The sequence below is a fragment of the Canis lupus genome, chromosome 1 (genome assembly GCF_003254725.2).
Source record: "Canis lupus dingo isolate Sandy chromosome 1, ASM325472v2, whole genome shotgun sequence".
NCBI classification, from domain to species: Eukaryota; Metazoa; Chordata; class Mammalia; order Carnivora; family Canidae; genus Canis; species Canis lupus.
The window spans coordinates 53,509,011-53,532,587 of NC_064243.1; the positions used below are offsets into that span (position 1 = coordinate 53,509,011).

At 37.1% G+C, this 23,577-nt stretch overlaps 1 protein-coding gene across 1 annotated transcript in view; it reads right to left on the reverse strand.

Annotated features, from left to right (window-relative positions):
* Positions 1-23,577, reverse strand: part of PDE10A (phosphodiesterase 10A) — a 298,350-nt gene that overhangs the window by 59,015 nt on the left and 215,758 nt on the right. The window contains exons 6-13 of the mRNA XM_025422715.2: positions 21,280-21,420; positions 19,076-19,231; positions 17,563-17,613; positions 16,429-16,487; positions 14,583-14,634; positions 6,150-6,292; positions 3,508-3,600; positions 792-978 (exon numbers count right to left, since the gene is read on the reverse strand). Of these exons, the coding sequence (XP_025278500.2) occupies positions 792-978; positions 3,508-3,600; positions 6,150-6,292; positions 14,583-14,634; positions 16,429-16,487; positions 17,563-17,613; positions 19,076-19,231; positions 21,280-21,420 (882 nt within the window). The remainder of the gene's footprint in view (positions 1-791; positions 979-3,507; positions 3,601-6,149; positions 6,293-14,582; positions 14,635-16,428; positions 16,488-17,562; positions 17,614-19,075; positions 19,232-21,279; positions 21,421-23,577) is intronic.

The window sequence follows — 23,577 nt, forward strand, 5'->3', positions numbered from 1 at the left end:
GTTTCTTATGGAATAGCACTGACCCAACAGCAAATGGTCATCCCTAGTCACCACAGCATTACTTTTTGACATTTTTGTTCCTAGTCCTCTCTCAGCTGTTTCCATTAGCTCTGTGGTTGCCCCTATGGAACTCGAGGTTCTATTTCCAAAAAGGCCTATATTAGTAAGGTGTTAACTTCCATTTGTGTTGGTTTAGTTTTTTTTAAAAAAAAGGTTAATAAAATTTCCCCTGACTTCCAAATGCCAATAATATCACTAAAAGATGACTCAAGTTTATAGAATACTAAATATTTAATGTGAGACTTCATACAACAAACGTGCGCAGTGAGCAGGGCAGACGAGCTGTGAGGGTCAAGGGAGTAGACATCTGGAATGCACCTGACCAACCGCTGAGCAGCTGCCGTGCTTATGAGGCTACCTTAGGTGCTGTTAATACTGCTCTCTTTTGTACAAGACTCTCAAGTGCACTACATATGATGAACAATAAGGATTTAGGTCACATTTTCCTTACCCATTTCAGTAGATACCAGGAGACATAAACCTTCTGTTTAAACATTTTACTTTTATAGTAACCTCACTTTTCTTTTTAACAAATTCACACCTTGAAACAAATGCTAAAATATTAGAAGATTTTAAAGACATTTCCTAAAATACGTATAACCAGGAATCACTGATTCTGGTTTATAAAGGAAACACTGGAGAAAAAAACCCACCCTTTCAACTACTTTCTTTAAAAAAATTTAAAGCTGATATTGAGTATTTTAAAAGATATTTAGAAAAGTGTTACTTACATTGGCACAGTGTAAGGCTAACGCACAAAAGACGGCAAACATCTTGAAGTTGTTTTCATCCGTTTTAGAGAAGGCACTGCCGCTTATTTTGTTCACCATCTGTACCACGCCGATCACACTTCCTCGACTCACGATGGGCATGCACAGAATATTCCGTGTGGTGTACCCTGTATACAAGTCTACTTCTCTGTGGTAAGGTTCAAGAACAAAATAGACACACACACACACAGACAAGAAAGTAAAGTGTACATTCTATCATAAATCTCAGTTTAGTTTTGCAATTTATATGCTTCTATTGCAAATAATTGTAATGCAACTGCTGAGCTTCTAAATTCAAGGACAATGTGACATTTGAAAGTGTTTCGTTAAAATCTCTTCAAAAATATTCTGATCACTTTGTTCTCTTATTTTTTAAAAATATTTTATTTATTTATTCATGAGAGACACACACAGAGAGAGGCAGAGACATAGGCAGAGAGAGAAGCAGGCTCCATGCAGGGAGCCCGACGTGGGACTTGATCCTGGGACCCCAGGATCACATCACGCCCTGGGCCCAAGGCAGTTGCTCAACCACTGAGCCACTCAGGCGTCCCTGTTCTCTTATTTTTTGAAGAGTTTTTCAGAACAGTCTCCAGGAGGCTTTCAGCTTATCATTCAGTTTTATGTATCCCCAGCATTATTAAGTAAATGCAGACTAACTGGGTGCAGAGGAAAAATATAATAAATTTGGTAAAGTAACATGTTCCTTTAAACTTGGTCCTATGTTAGGAGAGATGTAACTTGCTAACAAACAAATGTAAATGGAAGTGATCATCTTACCAATTGAGAGCCAGCCAAACCAGCCCTCTCCTGTTCTATAAACAGTTTTAATGTGATAGAGGGCACCATTCTTGAATGGGTTGTCACCACCCTACCACACAGCTGAGGACTTGTGACAGAGATGTTATGACTTCAAGAACTTGCTATCTGATCCTCAATAGAAAATGTTTGCTGACTCCTGAATTAGAGAAAATATATTTTTGCCAACAAGATTCAGTTCTATCGACCTGAACCATGCACCTAGAGGCAGCTGGCGGGTGGTGGTCACTTATGCCTGGCTCCTGGCAGAGTCCTGTGTGGAGACTCCTCCACCCTGCAGCAGCTATCAATGGTTCAGCCCTTCTCACTGCAGAGTAGTATTCTGAGGTATGCATGAACCACATTTCATTTATCCGCTCACCAGTTGATGGATATTATTGTTCGTTAACAACCAGTTTTCTGGCAATTGTGAATAATGCTGTTTTGAAGATCCACGTACAAATTTTTGTGTGGACATGTTCTCTTCCTTGATAGCCAGGAGTGGGGCTGACTGAGTACAGTAAGTGTATGCTTAACTTTACAAGAAACTGTGCAAGGTTTTCCAGAGTGGCTGTACATTACACACTCCCATCAGCAATGTGTGTTAAGTTTCCCCACATCCTTGCCAACACTTGCTAACACCTCCTTTTTAAAAAAGAAAAAAAAAGATTTATCTATTTGAGAAAGAGGGGCAGGGAGTGGAGAGGGAGAATTACAAGCAGACTCCACACTCAGTGTGGAGCCCAACATGGGCTTGACCTAGGCACCCTGCTAATGCCATGTTTTAAAAACTATATCCCCTCAAATTATTGTGTATTGAGATTTCATTGTCAAATTCCTATACAAATATCTGTTCTCTTGTGTTTAACGGCCATTCATGTATCTTCCTCTGTGAAATGTCTTAAAATGTTGGGTCCTATTTACTAAATTAGGTTATTTTATTAATGTTGGGACAGTTGTTTACATACTCTGGAAGCAAGTATTTTGTCAGATACACATTTTGCAAATATTTTCTCACAATCTGTTGCTTGCCTTTTCATGTTCTTAAAAGTTGACAGTTTTAAAATAAGGATATGCAAATATCTTCAATACTTCAGCACTAAAATAACAAGTATGGTTTTTTTTTGAAAAAACCCTGAGATTTTCTGCATACCCTTAATTTACTGATAAAATGTACCCCTGGGATATAACTGTGCACATATTGGACACTAATCAAATTTCCAAAAAAAATTGTTTATGCTATTTAATTGTCTCTTAAGGTGAACCAAATGTTTGAATTAAGGGAACACTACTGCCAAAATACCTGAACCATGACTCCCTACCAGTCACAACATCAATCTTGAGACTTTCAATTTCTAGAGATTTATTAAAATCAGATTACATAATTTGGTTCCTAGTTCTCCAAAGAACTCAAAACAAAACAAAAAATCTTTATAAGCCATCTAACATCCCAACTTCTAATAATCTCTAATAAAAGCAGCAACTTATGGAGTTCCCATTTTGTGTCAGGTGAAGTTGCCAGAGCTCTTATGAATATTTTCTCTAATCTTACCAAACAAAAACCACCCTATAGAATAGGCATTATTGTACCATTTTAAAGATGAGGAGACAGAGGCTCAGCAAAACCAACTCACTCCAGGTCTCTCTAGAGCTGATACATGACAGAATTGAATCACGAGTAGGTACTTTCATCAGTAGGTGTTACTGCCTGTAGGGCATGGTCTTGTGGAGCAAATGCCCAGGACAGAATGATTAACACTATAATGAAAACAAAGGCGCTAACTGAGCAGACATGTGGGGATCTGGGGGCTCCAGCGCAGAGGCTGCAGCCACATGGGACACGAAGGAGAGATTGCTGAGGACACAAACTACTTCTCACCTGTTAAAGCGTGGGTCTGCATAGGCATCTGGAATGTTCAGGACTTCCCCTGTTCTTGCTACCTGACCAGCAATTCCTTTCTCAATTGAAAATCTGCAGATATAAAAGAGAGGGACATGCTACTTAAGACAGTGATGTTCTAAAATAATTTGAAACATTTCACTACCACTAAATATTAAAAAGCACTGTTTTATTTTAAATACTTGCATTAATTTTACATTTACATATTCAAAAATCCTCTTATTATATAACATGTAAAGGTAAAGCAGAGAAACACTGCAAATAAATCATTTGAGAAGCTTGTTTTAAGATAGAACCCACAATATATTTAATTATACTGGATCACAAATTGAAACTGAGAGATTAACTAGCACTCTCCTCTACTGACCGATAATAATTCTTTATATTTGCCTTATAATTTACAAGTACCTTATAATTTACAAGATGCTTCAACATAAATTTTCTTTAATTATTTTTCTTTCTTTATTTACTTTTTATTCCATGCTCAATGTGAGGTTTGAACTCATGACTCCGAGATTAAGAGTCCCACGCTCTACTGACTAAACCAGACAAGTGCCTCTCAACATAAATTTTCTTAATTCTCACAGTAGTGTGAATGGAAGCTCATTAGGTTCAGTAACTTGCCAACATTCCTAAAAAGTTAGTGGCACAATAAAAACAAGAATGCTGGTCTACACCAGTGTATTTTCCACCACAATATAACCAAACTTCTAGGTTATATCTGATGTTGAGAATCTATTGCAGGACTGGGACTCAAAGGTTTTTGCAACACAAGGATTATATAAAAATAACACAATTTATAACTTCTAGTATCTTTACTTCTCTAATTTGTTAAATTTAAAAGCAGTCAAAAATATAAACATCTGATTACACTTAATTATGTTTCGGTATCTAATATCGGCACTTTGTTTTACAAATATATTCTCATTTTATAAATAGTTTTCTTATTACAATATCACATAATACATGCATTCATTTCAAAAGTAGTTAAGAAAGAGGTCTATAGTCCATAATATCTAGATTTCAATAGCTTGAAAATAATTCCCATAATATTACATTTTCAACATTTTAGGCAATAATTAATAACAGGCACTATTCAACATTATTGAAATAAAGCTCAACCTTAAGGGAAAAAACAGAAGATAATTGACACAAGAGAATTAACTTTCTTAAAACACCAAAAAGTGAACTCAGCATTGCTTAAGAAGCAAGCTTGTTTCATCCTGGTTTTCTGTGCTTTGACCAATGTCAAAGAACAAATTGATGTTTGACAGAACAAATTCAACCGCTGCAAGCAAAGAATATCAGAATCCACATCATGATTTATGCCTGATTTTCTTGGTTTGCTGTGTCCAGCAGGAGATAATTAAGAGGCAGCCCCGTGCATAAATGGCTGGCATCAACTGGTCCATTGACAGAGCTGTAGCCAGCCGCATTCCCTCACTGTTCCTCCCCTGCTTGCCAACACGAACTTCAAGTTATTGTGAAATGAGATCAATACCAGCACTGCGAAGAACACTTGAACCCTCAGCATGAGAAATTACTTTACCCTAATGAAAAATTACTTTACCTATCCAAACTGATTTACTCAGGTCTAAAAAACAAATAAACCAAAAATAAAACAGGTAAAAATAAAAAAAATCTCAACAGTGCCTCTAATTCAGAGTTCTTTGAGTGTGGAATATAGGATCTGTCACCCTAGGGCTACAGAATGGGAAGTACTGTGTGATAGGCAGTAGGGAGGCCTGGCTCAGGGCCACACTCCTGTTTCTTTCACATCTGCTTAGCTCTCTTAAGTGACAGGACACATGGAAAGCAACTCGTAATTAATAAGGAATACTGTTTTACTACCATGTTGTAACTACCCAAGTTCTTTACGTTATTATGTGGGAAAATAGGTAAACAAGATACATAAGCAAAAGGGGTGCAAATGTCTAAAAAAAAAAAGGTCAATTTTTAAACGTTAAGCTTGATTCTTAAAAGTTTGGTGACAGTGCTCCTTGTAGATGCTAAGATTGTGATATGATGGAAAAAGCTTGCCTCCATCACTCAAACTCCACTCTGTTCATCTACGTGACAGTAGCTACTGCCATTTAAAGGTCAAAAGAAGGCTTTAGTTTTCAGATGCTACAAAAGTGTGCTATATGATGGATTAAATGAACTGATCAGTTACAGAACAGTGTGTTTAAGTCATTAAATATACCAGGTCAATTTCCATTATAGTCTGGACTTGGAGACAGCCCTGCAGTCCAGGACAGGTTAGGGGCAGTATTTTCTAAATACACCCTGTTCCTAGACATAGGGGAACCTGCAGACTCCAGGTGGGATGTACCTTTACCTACCTGGGAGCACTAGTAAGTTTTTCCAACATGATTTCCAAAAGGACCGCCTCCGGAAGACGGCATTTCCAGGAGTGACGCTAAAGCTTCCTAGGCGCGGTTTCGCTGGCACTGCAATGTCATTCCCAGAAGTACTACCTTCAGGAGGCGGGTCCTGGTGGGAATGATATCACAGCATGACAAGTACTGTCAGCGCACCTGTGAATAGGCACAGAAACGTGGGTAACAGGACACCCGCACAGCTGCAGTCACAGCATATGGACATTCTACTTCCAGCTGTACCTTATTTCTTTGGTCTTCTTGAAGATAGGTTTGCCTTCCTTTTCCTCTCCAATATCAAAAAGGTCTGAATATAACTCCTTGTTCTTATGGTCCACCTGGAAAAGTGCACAACGATCGGCATTCACCAGATTTTTTGCATATATCTAAAGACAAACAATAAAACAAGAGTAAGCCAATGAGAAATTCAGAGTTTAAAGGAAAACTTTATCAGAAATAAATATAAATTCCAGCTGATCTATACTCTAACCGGGTAGAAAATTAGCACAACCAAATAATTATAGGTATACAAGTACAAAAAAATCTATGTCACTGGTAATGTGCTGACACTAGCAAGTACCAACATGAATGAGTAACAGCTGCTATACATGCACACCAAGGTGCTGATCTTGAAATACTACTAAACTTTTGTGTGGATTGGAAAGCAGCTGCTGGCCCCACTCCCTCTGGGCCCTGCTGCCACCCTGGCCCCCCTTCCAGGACGTCTAGGGCTTAGCCTCATGCCTGGTGTGAGCCTCTGCCAACTCTAAGGCCAGCATCCATTTTGAATGGTTGGCATTCGTGACATAGCAGTTGTAAAAAAATATGAAATGTAACTTCTAATGAGGTTCATATATTCACATTTGTTGCATTTTACTTGTTCCACTAAATAGCGTGTAAGAATTATTATGTGTCTACTCTGGGCCGACACTTTCACACACGTTAGGTGCCTTCCCTCACTTAATCCCCACAGTCACAATATTAAGTCAGGGAATATTTTTATCTCCACTTCACGGGTTAGGATAATTGAGGCAGGGAGGTAACTAAACTTGTCCACTACACGGCTAGTAAATGGCAGATTGGGTATTTGAACTCATATTAACTGTTTTCATGGCCTATATTCTTACAACAAATATGCTCTTTCATTTCTAACTGGAAAACTGTGTATTCATATTGTCATTCACTCGTTCATCAATTTCCCTCCACAATTATTTCTTTAATGCTTGAAGTATCCCACTGTCCTTCATGAGTTGGGACTACAGTTACGATGCAATTAGCATATTCACCTCAATTGAGAACTCTGGCAGGCTCAACCCTCTTCCAGATTTTAGTTGTAAAATTACCGCCCAGAGAAAACGTGTTGATTGTCAGAGAAAAACAGTCATCAAAGTCTATGCAAGAGGGACATGGGCCACCTTGTGGCCAGAGGAAAACATAAAATCTCATGTAAAACTACTTGTCTTTATAAACTCTCGTCTTTATAAACTATATTCACTCACTCAACAAACATTGGCCATGCCACGGAGTGAGTATACTGGGTATTATTGGTATGAGAACTTAGTCTGTCTCTTTCCATTAGACTGTGAGTTCTGTGACAGCAGAAACTGCTTCCTTCCCCCCACAGTATTCCAAAAGCCCAGCACAATGTCTGGAGTAGAGGTCAGCTAACTAAAGTCCATCTGCCAAATCTAGTCCATTGCTTGTTTTTATAAATACAGTTCTATTGGGAAAGAATTATGTTCATTCCTTTACGAATCTGCTACAATGCCAGAGCTGAGTGAATGCAATAGAGTACAGCCCACGAAGCATAAAACTTTCCTATTTGACATTTAACAAAAAAAAGTTTGCCAACCTGTAGGTTAGAACATATAAGATCTCCATAGCCTAAGCACCCTCAATAAATATTTGAGGAAGGATGAATGACAAAAAGTTAGGGAGATAGTATTGCTGGCAAACAGAAGAATCACCCATTTATCCTGCAAACTCATGGGATCTTGAATTATCAAATAATAATCATGATTCTATACTATTAGAGATGACATTATGAAAAGTGAAATTTGTGTCCCTAATGCCTAGGTCATGTTAATTGTTTCATACTCTGGCACCTGTTTATGTTAATATTTATAAAGGTCTGAATGGAATAGATAATTTTCTAGAAAAAGGAAATTTTCTAGAAAAAGAAGCTGAAAAATCTGAATAGAAGTTAATCAAAAAGAGAACTGTAAAACTGTCAAAGAATTATCCCCATAAGAGGCCTCAGCCAAAATGATTTCAAAAAAGAATTACTTAAGAATCTTCTTCAACAAATAAATTCACATCTGATTTACAGTGTTCTATGTTCAGAAAGAACAAAACCTTTTCAGTTATTTTTAGAACCCCTGCTACACCACTGATACTGCAAATTGACAGAGATACTATAAAAAAGAAAATCACAGGCTAACTTGACCTTGGAAACAGAAAAGAACTCAAATAAAGATTTTAGCAAATCAAACTCAGGGATAAATTAAGATTATGGTATTTAAAAATTACACTTTAATCAGAACTGTTTAGTATCATAAACTCTATTATTTCATAATTGCAATAAAACAAAGGAAAAAATCACACAATTACCTTCATGGTTGTCAAAGTGCATGTGATGCAATTCAGCAATCATTCATAATAAAAACGATAAAAACGAAAGACCATGGAGGACTCATCAGGGAAAGCAGGGACACCATCTCCATGCTTTCCCCTGGCCTTGTGACAACTCGCTGCTACCTCTCAGGAAGGAGTTCATACACTTATCTGGAGCCCCAATTTTTACAGCTGTCACCCTGCAGACCTCTCCAGGTCACATGGTCTGGAGGCCAGCAGGGCTCACACTGTGGTCCCATGGGATTGTCTACACCACATACTTCCAGAGCTGCTGCCTGATGCTCTCAGTTCCAATCAGCCAGACACCCAGTGCTGACCAAAACCTTCCCCTGTGCAACACTGCTACGTCTTGACATGCCCATAGCAATGGGGACCCATCAAGGATAAATCAGGCCACTTCGATAACCACAAGGCTGGAAGACAACAAGCACTAGGGTGAGTGGGATGATAGGGTTCACTACCTATACAAGGTCCCTCCTTCAGCACCAGCACAAGGCAGTTGTGTCACGTACTACATAGAAACAAGCACAGAGAGTCAAGCAAGATGAAGAAAACAGAGGACATGTTCCAAACAAAGGAGTAAGGTAAAACCTCAGGAAAAACAACTAATGAAATGGACATAAGAGGCTTACTGATAGAATTCAAAGTCACAGCCCTGAAGATGCTCACCAAACATGGGAGAACTGACATCATACTCAATGATACAAAGCTGAAGGCATTTCCTTTAGGATTAGGAATAAGACAAGAATACTCACTCTCATCACTGTTGTTCAACATAGTATTAAGAGTTCTAGCCAGAGCAACAATGCAAGAAAAGGAAATAAAATGCAACCAAATTTGATAAAAAGAAGTAAAACTGACCTGATTTGATATATAGAAGACCCTAAAAACTCCACCAAAAAGAATTGTTATGTTAGAACTAATGAACAAATTCAGTAAAGTTGGAGGGTACAAAAACATAACAAAAATGTACTGAATTCCTTCCTTTAAAAAAAAAAGATTTTATTTATTTATTTGAGAGGGAGGGAATGGGTGGGGGGAGGGGCAAAGGGAGAGAATCTTTAAGCAGACTCCCTGTTGAGTGTGAACCCAATGCTCAACCCATGAGATCACAACCTGAGTCAAAACCAAGTCAGATGCTCAACCGCCTGAGCCACCTAGGCACTCCCTGTTGCATTCCTATACACCAACAATGAACTATCTGAAAGAGAAACTAAGCAAACAATCCCATTTATATTTGCATCCAAAGAATAAAATATCTAGGAGTACATTTAATCAAGGAAGTGAAAGACCTATACACTGGAAATTTTAAGACATTGAAAAAAACGAAAGACACTGAACGGAAAGATACTCCACACTCATGGATTGGAAGAACTAATATTGTTAAATATCCAGATTATCCAAAGCAATCTACAGATTTGATGCAATCTCTATCAAAATCCCAATGGAATTTTTCATAGACCTAGAACAAAAAAAATGAGTATGTAACCACAAAATACCTCAAATGGGCAAAGCAATCTCGAGAAAGAACCAAAGCTGGAAATATCATGTTCCCTGATTTCAAACTATATTACAAAACTATAGGAATCAAAACAGAATGGTAGAAATGTAGATCGAATGAACAGAATAGAGGATCCACACATAAATGGTTGATTAATTTACGACAAAGAAGGCAAGAATATAAATAGAGAAAGGACAGTCTCTTCAATAAATGGTGCCAGGAAAACTAGACAGCCACAATGGAAAAGAATGAAATTGGACTAGTATTTTATAACATATAAAAAATTAACTCAAAATGGATTGAAGACTTGAATGGAAGACCTGAAACCAGAAAACTCCAAGAACAAAACACCGACAGCAAGTTCTTTGACACTGGTCTTGGCAATGTTTTCATTTGATTGTTTTTGTTTTTGGATCTGATTCCAAAAGCAAAGGCAACAAAGCAAAAATAAGTGGGACTACTCAAACTAGAAAGCTTCTACACAGCAAAGGAGACCATCAACAAAATGAAGAGGGAACCCACTGAATGGAAGAAAATATTTACAAATTATGTATCTGTAAATACAAATATCCAAAATATATCTTAAAAATTCATATGACTCAATAGCAAAAAACAATCCAACTAATAAATGGGCGGAGGATCTGAGCAGACATTTTTCCTAAGAAGACTTGCAGTTGGCTGACTGGCACATGAAAAGATGCTCAGCATTATTAATCACCAGGGAAATGCAAACCAAACCACAATGAGGTATCAACCAAAACCTGTTAGAAGGACCAGTGTAAAAAAGATAAGACATACCAAATGCTGGAAAGGATGTGGAAAAATGAGAATTCTTGCGCAATGTTGGTGGGAATGTAAATTAGTGTAGCTACTATGGAAAGTTCTTAAAAACACTAAAAACAGACCTACCATATGACCCAAGAATTCCACGTTCGAGTACTTACTCTAAGAAAACAAAACCACTAATATATCTACACCATCGCATTCTTTGCAGCATTATTTACAATAGTCGAGATACAGAAACAACCAATCCACCAATGGATAAGTGGATAATCTGCAGTATATGTACATATAATAGAATACTATTCAGTCATAAAAAAGAATGAAATCTTGCCTTTTGTGACAAGACAAATGGATCTGAAGGCTATTATGCTAAGTAAAATAAGTCAGACAGGGTAAGTCAAGTATTATTTGGTACCTAAGAGACAAAACAAACAAAACAAAACAAAATCCATGGATAGAGAAAACAGGGTGGCAGTTGCCAGTTGGGAGGGGAGTGTGGGTGGACAAAATGGAGGCAGGTGGGAGGTACAGACTTCAAATTGTGAAATGAAGAGGTCACGGGGATGTGGTGTGCAGCATGGTGACTATATTCAATGGTATTACAGCGCATATTTGAAGGTTGCTGGGAGAGTGGATTTTGAAAGTTCTCATCATAAAAAAAAAATTGGGGGGTAACCTTTTTTTTTAAGATTGATTGATTGATTGATTGATGACAGACATAGAAAGAGAGAGAGGCAGAGACACAGGAGGAGGGAGAAGCAGGCTCCATGCCGGGAGTCTGACGTGGGACTTGATCCCGGGACTCCAGGATCGTGCCCTGGGCCAAAGGCAGGCACTAAACTGCTGAGCCACCCAGGGATCCCCAGGGTGGGTAACCTTTTATGGTGACTTTTGATAACTAGACTTATTAGGGTGATCACTTCGCCACGTACGCAGGCAATGAATCATTACATTGTACACCTGAAACTAATACAATGTTGTTTGTCAGTTACACTTCAATTAAAAAAAACACACACACTTGGGTAAGAAAAAGATAAGACTACACATATTTGATAAGACAAAGTTTTACTGTTCAGTGATAATGTTATTATGTTGAAAATCAAGAAAATCAACTTAAGAACAATTGTAGGCAGTGAGCAAGTCTTCTGTTTTAAGATTAGTGATTTTGAACATGTTCACATTTTTCATTCTCCCCAAATATTAGGCTTTCAGTTTGAAATGGTGCTCTCACACACTGAAAAGAAATTGGGAAATCCTAGATATATTTTGAGAATATTTATGAACTCCAAGCATTAGAAGGTCATTCTAAAAGCCATCCGCCTCTCCTATACATGCACATGTGCACACATGTGCACCCACACACAGAGGTTTACTTGTAAGTGGAAACGGTTTCTGATAACAAGAGTGGATTTAGAATTCAGTGAAAACAAGAACAGTGCTGGAGGCAAGCAGTGAGCTTAACAGATTCTCCTCAATGTATAAAGTTCTCCTCCTACACTGTCAAGAGTGTCTGTTGTCCCCACCAGATACTATTTAACAACTTAACGAGTTTTCCTTCTATTCCTAATTTGCTGAGTTTGCATCTATTGGGTGTTGAGCATTACAAAATCTTTGTGTCTCATTACAATGATGTAGTTTTTCTTCCTTTACTCAGAATTAGGAATTAAATCACTCTGTTGCTTACTGTTGAACCACTCTTGCATTCTTGGGGTGAACGCTCTTTTTAGCTGTGATGTAATCTTTACTCCTGGATTTGTGGTTCTCATTTATTTCTGACTTTTTGTATCAATCTTCTGCTCAAGGGCTTTTCTTTTTTCTACCTTTGGATAATACTGGTATTAGGCTGAAAAGCTAGATGATAGCCAGCATTGGTGAGAATATGGAGAAGCTGGAACCTGTGTGCACTGCTGATGGGAATGTAAGATGATACAACTGCACAGAAGACAGTCTGGCAGTTCTTTGAAAACTTAAACACTCACTTCTCATATGAACCAGCAATTCCATTCCTAAGGATACACCCAAAACAACTGAAAACAAGTATTCAAATAAAAAAGAAATGCATAGAGATGTTCAAAGCACTTTTCACATTAGCTAAAACGTGGAAACAATCCAAATATTTATCAGCCAATGAAAGGATAAAAAATGTGGTATGGATATCCATACAATGGAGTATCACTTAGCCATAAAAAGGAATGAAGTTCTGGAACTTGCTACAGCATGGGTGGACTTTGAAAACAGCGTGCTAAGTGAAAAAAGCCAGGCATAAAAGGCCACACATTACTGATCTCTTTTATGTGAGATGTCCAGAATAGGTAAATACATAAAAAAAAAAAGTAGATTAGTGGTTGCTTAAGATTGGGGAGAGAGTGGTGGGAGGCAGTAGGATGAGGGCATGAGTAGGTGATGGCTAAAAGGATATGGAGTGTCTTTTGGAGGTAATGAAAATGTTCTAAATTGACTGGTGATGGTTGCACATATCTTTGAATATTCTAAAAACTACTGAATTGAACACTTTAAATGGATGAATACTGTGATATGTGAATTATATCTCAATTAATTGTTTTTAAAAGGATAACATTACGGGGATGCCTGGGTGGCTCAGTGGGTTAAGCGTCTGCCTTCAGCTCAGGGCGTGATCCTGAGGTCCCAGGATCGAGTCCCACATCGGGCTCCCTGAATGGAGCTTGCTTCTCCCTTTGCCTGTGTCTCTGACTCTTTCTCTGTCTCTCATAAATAAATAAATTAAATTAAATTAAAAAATGAAAAGATAACATTAATAATATCAGTCAATGAGTGTTTCTTATACCCCTAGTCAAGCTGTGTCAATCCATATATTTATATTTTTAGTTTTCTTAATATTTTTGACTTCTTTACAAACTCCTGAAATTTTGTTATAACCAAACAATTTTTTACAATGCAACTAAGTACTCTTTTTCATCCAAATAAAACCACCAATATAACTATGTAAGGAATGGGCTGAAAGCAATAACCCCTAATGTTACTAATTCCCTTCATAAACTTTCTGTCTACAAAACACAGAGCATATCACACTCCCTACTCACCTGCCATGATATCAAAGAGAAATACATCATAGTGTATCATGAAGACTGGAACCGAGCCTATAAGCCTATAATGTATTGTGCAGGCTTACTATCTTTTGAGAAAAGACAGGAAAATGGGATGGAGCAAGAACCCTTATCAAAATACACAACAGGGTAAGAATGGTACCAAGAAGCCTGATCATGTGTGGAGCACACATACAGGTCAATTTGGCCAGAAGCCACTTCTCTAATGGAGTCTTGCCAGAGCACTAAAGCAGCAACAAGAAAATACAGATGAAACTCAACTTCCTATGGCTTTCAGCTCCAAGTACCTGTTAGTCTTCCAGATAGAGAGGAAGACTTAAGACGAAAGTAAATAGAATCAACCTCAAGATCAAAAAGAATCAGTTGGGAATTCCTAATCTAGTTGATATGCAAAAGGTGTTTTGGAGAATATAAAAAGGAATTAAATGTTTTCTCAAAGTATAGCTCACCACTAAATAATGAAAAACACAGATATTTTTCCAAAAGTTATCCAAACCCCTCCAAAATTAATCAAAAGTGACAAATCAGAGCAACACCTCCACCCACCAAGCACCATCTTTTCATCATATTTAAAACTGTTTATATACCCAATACATGAAAATATTCCACCATATATTAGGACATGAATCTAAGGGTTCAATACAATCATTTTCAAGATAAAAAGCAACCTACCATTATGTGTTCAAGTAGAGAGTCTATTGCAACTATGTTATCAAAATACGTCCTGAAAAAAGGAACATAAAACTGGTAATTAATCTAAATAAGAACACAGAACATATTAAACTGAATACATTTCCCAGTTTTCTCTACATTTAAGCAAAAAACATATATGTTGATTTCTGTCCTTTTGTGGAAACGGACAATAATATTACTTTAGAGAGATAAATGAAACTTTATCATTTACTTTGGTATGAAGGCTCTAATTTCAGAGGATAAATTAAGTAATTATTTTATTGGTAAGTACCTATTTTGAGAGAAAGTTTTGTAGTATTTAACTAAAACTATGAAGGGATAAAATTGGGCTCACCAGATTTAATATTTTCATGAATATCTGAAACAAAAATATTTAAATTTGGTAAATCTCATTAATATAGTTAAAATGTTAGTTTAACTGTACTGAGAAAGCAATGTAATTCCTTTGAGAAGAAATATCAGAATACAAGAAATGATAATGGCCTACCGACTTTGCACAAGTGAATTATATACTCATTATTACAAACAGCAAGTAAATCTCTTGGAGATATATGGCACCTCCATTAAAATGTCAACCTGATAAACAGATGAATTAGTAGGAATGTATTTCAGGGAATATGTTGATATAGGATCTATTGGCAAGGTACCGCTTTCACTTTAGGTTCCTGTGAATTTAGCAATGTACTCAGAAATAAGATAACTTAATAGTGATAAACAATGCCTTTTGTTGAAAAGACAAATTAGTCAGTTTGGAGCCAATAAGACTTAGCACATGCTTAATCACTGCTCTGAGGAACGCACAGCAGGAAAGATGGTAAAATCAAATGGGTTTCCCCTAGAGGAGAGATTTACAGGGATTTAACCAGACTGTGGAAGACTCTCAAGGTATTCAGATACACTAGAGCAGGGGAAGGTGCACGGCTCCCCTTTCCACGTGTTCTCAGGTAGTAATGTCATGTGTCCCAGAGACACTGATTCTGTCTCAGACATAGCTGAGCACTCTTATGTCCATGCTTCTCTAATTCCACATTTCAAGAAACCCATGTGTCACAAACAGCAACTTCAGTATAATTAGTGATGGAGATTACAACACTTCTGGATGCCCATGTTAGTAGGTGCTGCCAGAGTGATGTAAGAGAGAGAGCACAGTCAGAACTGCTGCTGGTGAAGAACAGGTATGTTATTCTTCTATTAACTTGCCAGAGGACATGACCCTGAAGTGACCACATCCTGGGGCATTATCTTAGATTTCAGCAGTTCAGTAGAGGGTCAGATCTATGGACAATCTTGCCTGAAGCAGGCAAAACCAATTACGAATCTCGACTGTAAGAAGTATCTGTAACTGCTTTCACTGCCAGCCCAATGAGGTTTTTCTAGGTCCAATTTCAGAAAAATGGAACATTTTCTTTAAAATGATATCTGAGCTACCAAACATGGGCAAAGTAAAATAATAATACTGATAACATATTTTGCTGACATATTTATAGAAAATGCCAGAGAGGACTTTTTGGAAAATAATAAACTAGAACATTTCCTCCTCTTCTACTGCTCTGCATTCTCTCCTACAAAAATAGAAATACTTAGTGTCTTTAACACCCTCTAGTGAGTCTACTTGGAAAAGATACACCAGACTGCAAATTAACAGGAGCACACGAACATCCGCAGTCCTTCACTCGTTAACTGAGCACGGAGGAGAATATAATGTAATGGTCCGGAGCAAGCACCCTTCCTACAGACGGCTCATGTGGTGCCTATTCCTTGGTCTGCACTTATTCTAAAGCACCGATTGAGGAAACGGCCTGCCACCCCACAAACAAAGACTTACTTGGACACATCCAGTAGGAAGTCATTCAGCTCAGTTTGTTTCGCAAGGCCTCTGCACACCTGCCGTATAAAGTAATGGACGTGAGTCATACGAGACTTCTACTTTTTTTAAAATAACAATTCCCCGAGTACTACATACCATATTTTATTTTAAAAGACACAACACAATCACTGTTTTTTAAGTAGTAATACTATTAGTAACAAGTTATATTTATTGAATGCTTAAATGCACTGAGCTGTGTTCTATAGCTTTAGGGTTACTGTGTCATTTAATCACCACAAAACTCTACAGATTTGGGATTTACTTTTATAATTGGAGCATAAAGAAGTTTAGACCATGATCCTACTCTGGAGTCAGTAAGTGACGAAGCCAGCATGCAGATCAAGGCAGTCTATGTCCAGAGTTGCTCTTTAAAACTACTTTACACTTTAAAAAATGCAACTTGGGCACATGTCCCACTTATCCTTGATACGATCAGATCTGAGAGGTCTCATACTATTATCCTATACGTTTTTCTCCTCTCATCACAGAGCCTGAGTTTGCTGAAATGGATTTTTAAAAAAAGACAACAATGAAAAGTGGAAGATACAAAGCAGAATTATACCACTACTGTGTCCCTGAACTCTAAAGTCTAGTTACAAGGAACCTCGACAAGGCTTGTAATATTTTTAATTAAATCATGTTTTCTAGAGAAGCAGGTATCTTAAATGTGAGATAAAAGTTTTTGTATACCATTTGGTTTAGAGGACACTTTAATTTAGGAAATGGAGTCATAAAGATAGCAATGCTATTGCCAGTAGGAGATTGTTCCTTTCCTTGGAAAGGAAATGGAAAACAAAACAAAACAAAAACCGTAATAGAACATGTATCATTTATGGCATAAATGATTTATAATCATATATATTATAATTCTATATATGCATACACACACATATATATATAAATAATTGTAAGATATTTAAGGCAGGGAATAAGTAAATAAAAATGAATAGACACAAAATTTTAGAAATAACAAAATACCTAATATCCAAAATAACACATTAGGGTCACTTATTAACCCCCACCCTGTCCCCCAGTGGCTATACTTTAAACAGCTCCCCTTAGGGAGTCCCGTAAAAACACCCCAAGGCACACCTGCACCTGATGTATTGCTACTGAAGCCCAGGCAAGATTTGCTGTTGCAACCTAAAAAAAAGGATGAAACACCCTTTGATTAGTCATATGCGGACATCCTAACAAAGGACTCTAGCATAAATGCATATGAAGTATTTTCTGAGGCTGCTGAGTATTTGAATATTTTGCCAAATAGAGAATTAAATATGTACAGGATTTGTCTTTTACATTTCCAGCCCCTTTATAACTGAGTTTAATGTTCTCTCACTCCTCTTAACTGTAGACAAAAAGCAAGATGAATTGCTTAAGAGAGCCATCATCCAATGATTTTCACATAAAATAATTATTTTTCAGTTTAACAAAAAAACTATTAAAATGGCTTCAATGACCACTTTACAATGATGAAATATTTCTAAAATTTTGCTGACAAGTTCTCAAATTACTAGCTATTCTACTTCTTTTATTATTCATTCACTTCCCACACATCCACTGGGTGCCTCCTTGGTAACAGGCACTAGTCTAGGTGCTGGAGACACAGCACCGCCAGTACCAGCACAGTTCATAGAAGACTGTAGAAGAAAGACAAGAAAGAATAAAGAAGTGCCCAGGGCCTTAGCTGGTGACAAGGGGACACAGAGGAAAAGAGTCACACCAGATGGAGGGGCAATGCCACAGAGGATCCCCCTGGGGCTATGAGCAGTGTTCAGGGAAGGCCTCCTCTTCAGCATGGTGACATGTGAGGATGCACCTGAAGGAAGCAACTAGGGTGGGGGGCAACAGGGACACGTGCAATCTAAACAGAGGAAGAGCAGAAGCTGGGATGGCCTGCCAAGTGGATGGGGTATAGGCCACTGAGGGTCTTGCGCATTTGTAGGCTGGAAGTGACAGAGAGATCACTGTGGCATTTGGGTTAAGGATTAATGAGCCGATTCTGATCCAGGGAACAGTGCGTGGAACTCATCGTTTTCCAAATGTATTTGATGTTGGAATCTTTCTTCGGGATATCCTCTAGGAAGAGGACATTTTTAGGGAAACATAGACAACCAGAATGCAAAAACTTTCCAAAGTCATCTTGCTACTTTATTTGATGCACAATATGGCATACTTCTATTTTTTTCCAGCATACTTCTATTTTTATTGTTAGAATGGATTCTATTTAACTAAAATAAATTACTATATTCCTAATGTAATCAGTTTTCTCTCCAAGTAACTACAAAACAAAAATAAAGGTTTTTAAAAACCATCAAAACACTGTCAAGCAAGCTGTGGTTTTACTTACTTACTTATTTATTTATAAAGATTTTATTTATTTATTCATAAGAGAGAGAGAGAAAGGCAGAGACACAGGCCGAAGGAGAAGCAGGCTCCATGCAGGGAGCCCGACATGAGACTCGATCCTGGGTCTCCAGGATCCCACCCTGGGCTGAAGGCAGTGCTAAACCACTGAGCCACCAGGGCTGCCCAAACTGTGGTTTTAAATACTCATTCATTAACTGAACAATAATAATGAGTGTGGTCAAGGGGCTAGCCTCACCTCCTGGTGACTCATACAGAAAGCTTCTTTGCCCCAGTGCCGGTAGAGCTCCAAGATACCAATCAAATCACCAATTGCAGTGACAATTGGTAAACAAAGAACAGACTGGATGCGAGTCCCGGACTCCAGACCAGTACCCCTTGGAAACCGTTCATCCTGAAAAATAAAAGAAGGAAAGATATAAATTCAGTAAAAGAAATGGGAATCATTATGTTAAGATTCTTATTTGTCAGAATTTGCCTAATACTAGTAATAAAAAATAGGCAGTCCCTTTCAAAGGAAAATCAAATGAGGATGGACACTGTAAACTCTATTTAAGAAAATGCTTATCTTTAGCAACACAACACCTATACACAGATATTGCTTTTATGTTTCTTTCTCCCTGTGATGGATTTAATCAATGAATATATATTAACTTCATGCAATAATAAAGGTAAATTTGATGGCTAATCCCTATTTAACCATCACCTTCTATGTGCTAGAACTCTTCCAAGGGCTTTGCCAGTTTATAAATACCACATGAAGGAAGTATACTAAAAAATTGTGTCCGTTCTATTTTTTAAGGTTAGAATAATACAGAAGTGTATATTAATGCTAGTCATTCTGATTGAATCTCAAAGGTTCATATTAAGTATTCAAATCATCCAATAATTATCGATTACTTAGGAAAAACCCAATTGGTTCTTTGACTTTAATAACTTTCTAGCTTAGCTAATCACTCAAAGGAATATAGGGAATTGAATAAATTAATACCAAAGCTACCAATTCTGTTTAATTTCTGCTGTCCGTAGGAAGCTTTTCATCAATCAAGAATAGTACAAATCTGTATTTGTAACTTACAGATCTTTTGAAAGCTTGCATATATGATAGAGCATTTTCAAATGACAATTTGTATAGTATCTATCTACTTTTGAAACTTTTTAAAATTGAAATATGCTTGACATGACATTATGTACATTTAAAGTATAAAACATGTTGATTTTGTGTTATATATTTATATATTATAATACGATTGCCATTGTAGTGGTAGTTAGCATCTCTATCATGTCACATAATTATCTTTTTTAGAAAACATTTTATTTGAGAAAGAGCGTACACAAGTGTGGGACGGGGCGGGGGGGGACTCGGAAAGAGAGAATCTCAAGCAGACTCCATGCTCAGTGCAGAGCCTGATGCAGAGGTCAATCTCACCACCCTGACATCATGGCCTGAGTGGAAACCAGGAGTCAGAGGCTTAAGCGACTGAGCCACCTAGGCACTCCATAAAATGATCTTACAATGAAGATCATGTCTTTCAGCAACCTTCCTTATCTGTATCTGTATAGATAATTAGTAGCAAAACCAGAATTAAAATCCAGATTTCAAGACTCCAACTTAGCACTTTCTCAAGCAATTTCATTACACCTATATAGTCATTGGCATACTTGTAAATTTTAAAGTATAAGCTCATATAGTGACATTTCATCACAGTGCTCACATATAGTGTGGAAGACTATACTAAGGGCTCCATTTGTCACAGTCTCCATACCCATGGGCCTCCAATACTGCGTCTGGGCTTGCTTATGTGATTTCCTTTGGCTAATGCAAGGGTAGTAAATTTGATACAGACAGATGCTTGAAAACTCACTTCCATGTTTGACTTATTCTCTGGAAGCCCTGTCACCATGATGAGAGGTGGGGTGGGAGGGAGGGGAGTGATAATCACTGAGGTTCTCTGACGCCAGGCAGTTCCTAAGTGTCAGCCAGCTGATCTCAGATACATAAGCAAGCCAAGCTGAATACAGCCCAATGAGCAAAATGGTCCAATCCAGACTCATGAGCAGTAACAAGTGGGTATTGCAGGACATCACTAAAACTTGGGGTAGAATGGTACAGAGCAGTAGCTAACTCATTTACATACATCTTGCTAGGATATAAAACAAAGAACAGTGATCATTTAGTTTATATGAATATAAACATACATTTTATGCTTAGCTGTACAGGTACGTTTTGAAATCAGAACTATTTAAATCTAGCTCTCGGTGGGTATGTAAGACAGGATTTTCTGAGAACAAAAATTAGTTTACATACAAATCCATTTATTGATCTGTATCTTGCTCTAATGGTTTTATTAAATGGCTTGAATCATAACATTAAAATGATATGTCATCTTTATGAAATAAATACTTCAGGTTATAAATGTTACAGAGCAAAAAGCCATTTACCCCAAGGATGTCTTCCACTAGCAATGTTTTTCTGGACTTGGCCACATAGGCAGAGATGGTGGTGCCCTGGGCAATAGGCCCAGCAGGAATGAGCCGGGGCTTTCCTTCTTTGATTCCAGGTGGAGTGAACACGCACAGACTCTAGCAAGAAGAAAGAACATGTTTTATAGACCCCCCTGTGCTTTGGCACTACAAAAAGACTCCTAGATACTACTTATTGGTCATGAGGAATCTGTAAGCCAATGAAGAGACAGAAAATGAGGAAAAGTGCTTTGCAATGATCAAACTAGGGTATGTGAGGTGCAATTCTCTCCCGTATTCCCTATAGGACACAAACAGGCTAGATACAGGACTTCAATGAATGTCTAAGCACAGAAACACTCTTAAAATAGCCTCCAAAATTATTTTGATATATAGAAAACAATAAAATGGGGAAAAAAAAGTTGTCCTTAGGGTCAAGGTTCTGTCAAGCAAGAAACACATACACATCCGGCCCAACCTCCCCTAGAGACTGGACTTCTGGATCAGAAGATAGGATCAAAGACTATAAGTCAAACTGATTTGGTTACATTTTTCATTTTCATTAAAAATCTTTCTTTCTCAATACAGTATTACTTTTTTTAATGACTCAAATCATTCCAGTCTTTAAATTGGCCTGATTATAAAATTATAGATTTGAAATACTCTTATGCAAAATATTTTTAGCAAATCTGGCTGCATCGTTCCCTTTCAAATGACTAGGTGGGAAGGCAAAGTACTGAAACCATTTTGAGAAGTTTTTAAAAAATATCAGTTATTTTGACTAAATCCAATATTTTAAATAAATTTCTACTAAGTAAGAATTACTATTCAAAACAAATAACGTGGAGATTGGGGGCAATATTGTGACATAACTGTATTATGATTATCTACTCAATTTAAAAATATTAAGGTTCAGATAAATTCTCCCAATACTTTACTTTTATCTTAAATTGAATTGCTGTAAGTTAAAATCTAAAGATTAGATAATCCTCTTAAGCTACGTGTTCCTACTAATACTTACTAAGCAAATTCTAGTTGAAGAACTTGAGTTAGATATAATCATACACTTATTAGATAAGTGGTTTTCAAGCTCTGTAATGTCAGAGAACTCCTTCCTATAAAATCTAACTCAACTATCACACAAGAGTAAACCCTATAAATGAGCTCCTCCAATTGAGTAGGAGTGGGAGAAGGAAAGCAGAGCATAGATGCAACCCCAGCTGCTTTAAATAAATCATCATTACTTACAGATGAGAAGTGAAATTCAAAATATTTTATTCACAGGTAGATCTTTATCAGGACTATGCTTACATAGCATTTGTAATTAAGTAAATCAATGCCTGTGAAAAATATTTTTTAAAGGTTCTTTGTAGAGATTAAGTTAAAAATGTTTATTACAAGTTATATGCTTTAAAAAGATTTTTAAAATTTAACTACATATAAGATAGTAAATGAAAATTCCACCTTATTCACTTTTAAAGAGTCTAGAATTCAGCATCACGGGTTTTAAAGTTACCATAGTTCTATTATGCACCAATATTCCTACAGTGTAGATGAAGTAAGATTTTTATTAGATTTAGTGTCTATCATTGCTGCGGTACAAATCGGCGTGCCACCTTCTCTTAAGATTGAGAAAAGAGTAGAAAAACTATTTAAGAACAGGAAGAAGGGATGATTGCAAGGAAAAAAAGTAAAGGATGTGGTATATTCAGCCTGAAGAAAAAATCAGAATTGATAATGATTTTCTCCAACTATGAGAAAGTTAATCATAAGAAGAATGCCGAGCAATGTTCTTTTCTTTACCGAAGATGAAGGCAGGAAATGAATGTGAACAAACCGAGGGGTTTGCCTAGCTCCTATAGAGCTTCCAGGATGGTGACAAAAAGTACTCTGGAGCAAGCTCCCAGTGGTAGCTTTGGCTTTGTTGTTTGAAGATCTAAAACAAGATATCTTTTTGGATGACTTTGCTACATGCCTTTCAAGGCTAGATTTAATAGTATCTACAAGTTGTAATTAACCTTCAAAAACCAATAATGAAAGAATAGCTTATACAATCCTATATTATTAGGAGATCACTTATGTAATATTATAAAATATCTATCACTTCTACGTAGGGTTTCTATATGGAGCACAAGAAACAGATAGCAAATACTGCTTTCTTCCAAAGGTGTATGGAAAGCTATTCCATATATTAGGTTTGCTGACAATCAAAGGTTTGGAAATCTTTCAACTACTTCATTGAATCTGAAAAACTTGTGGATAATAGATAGTTACCAA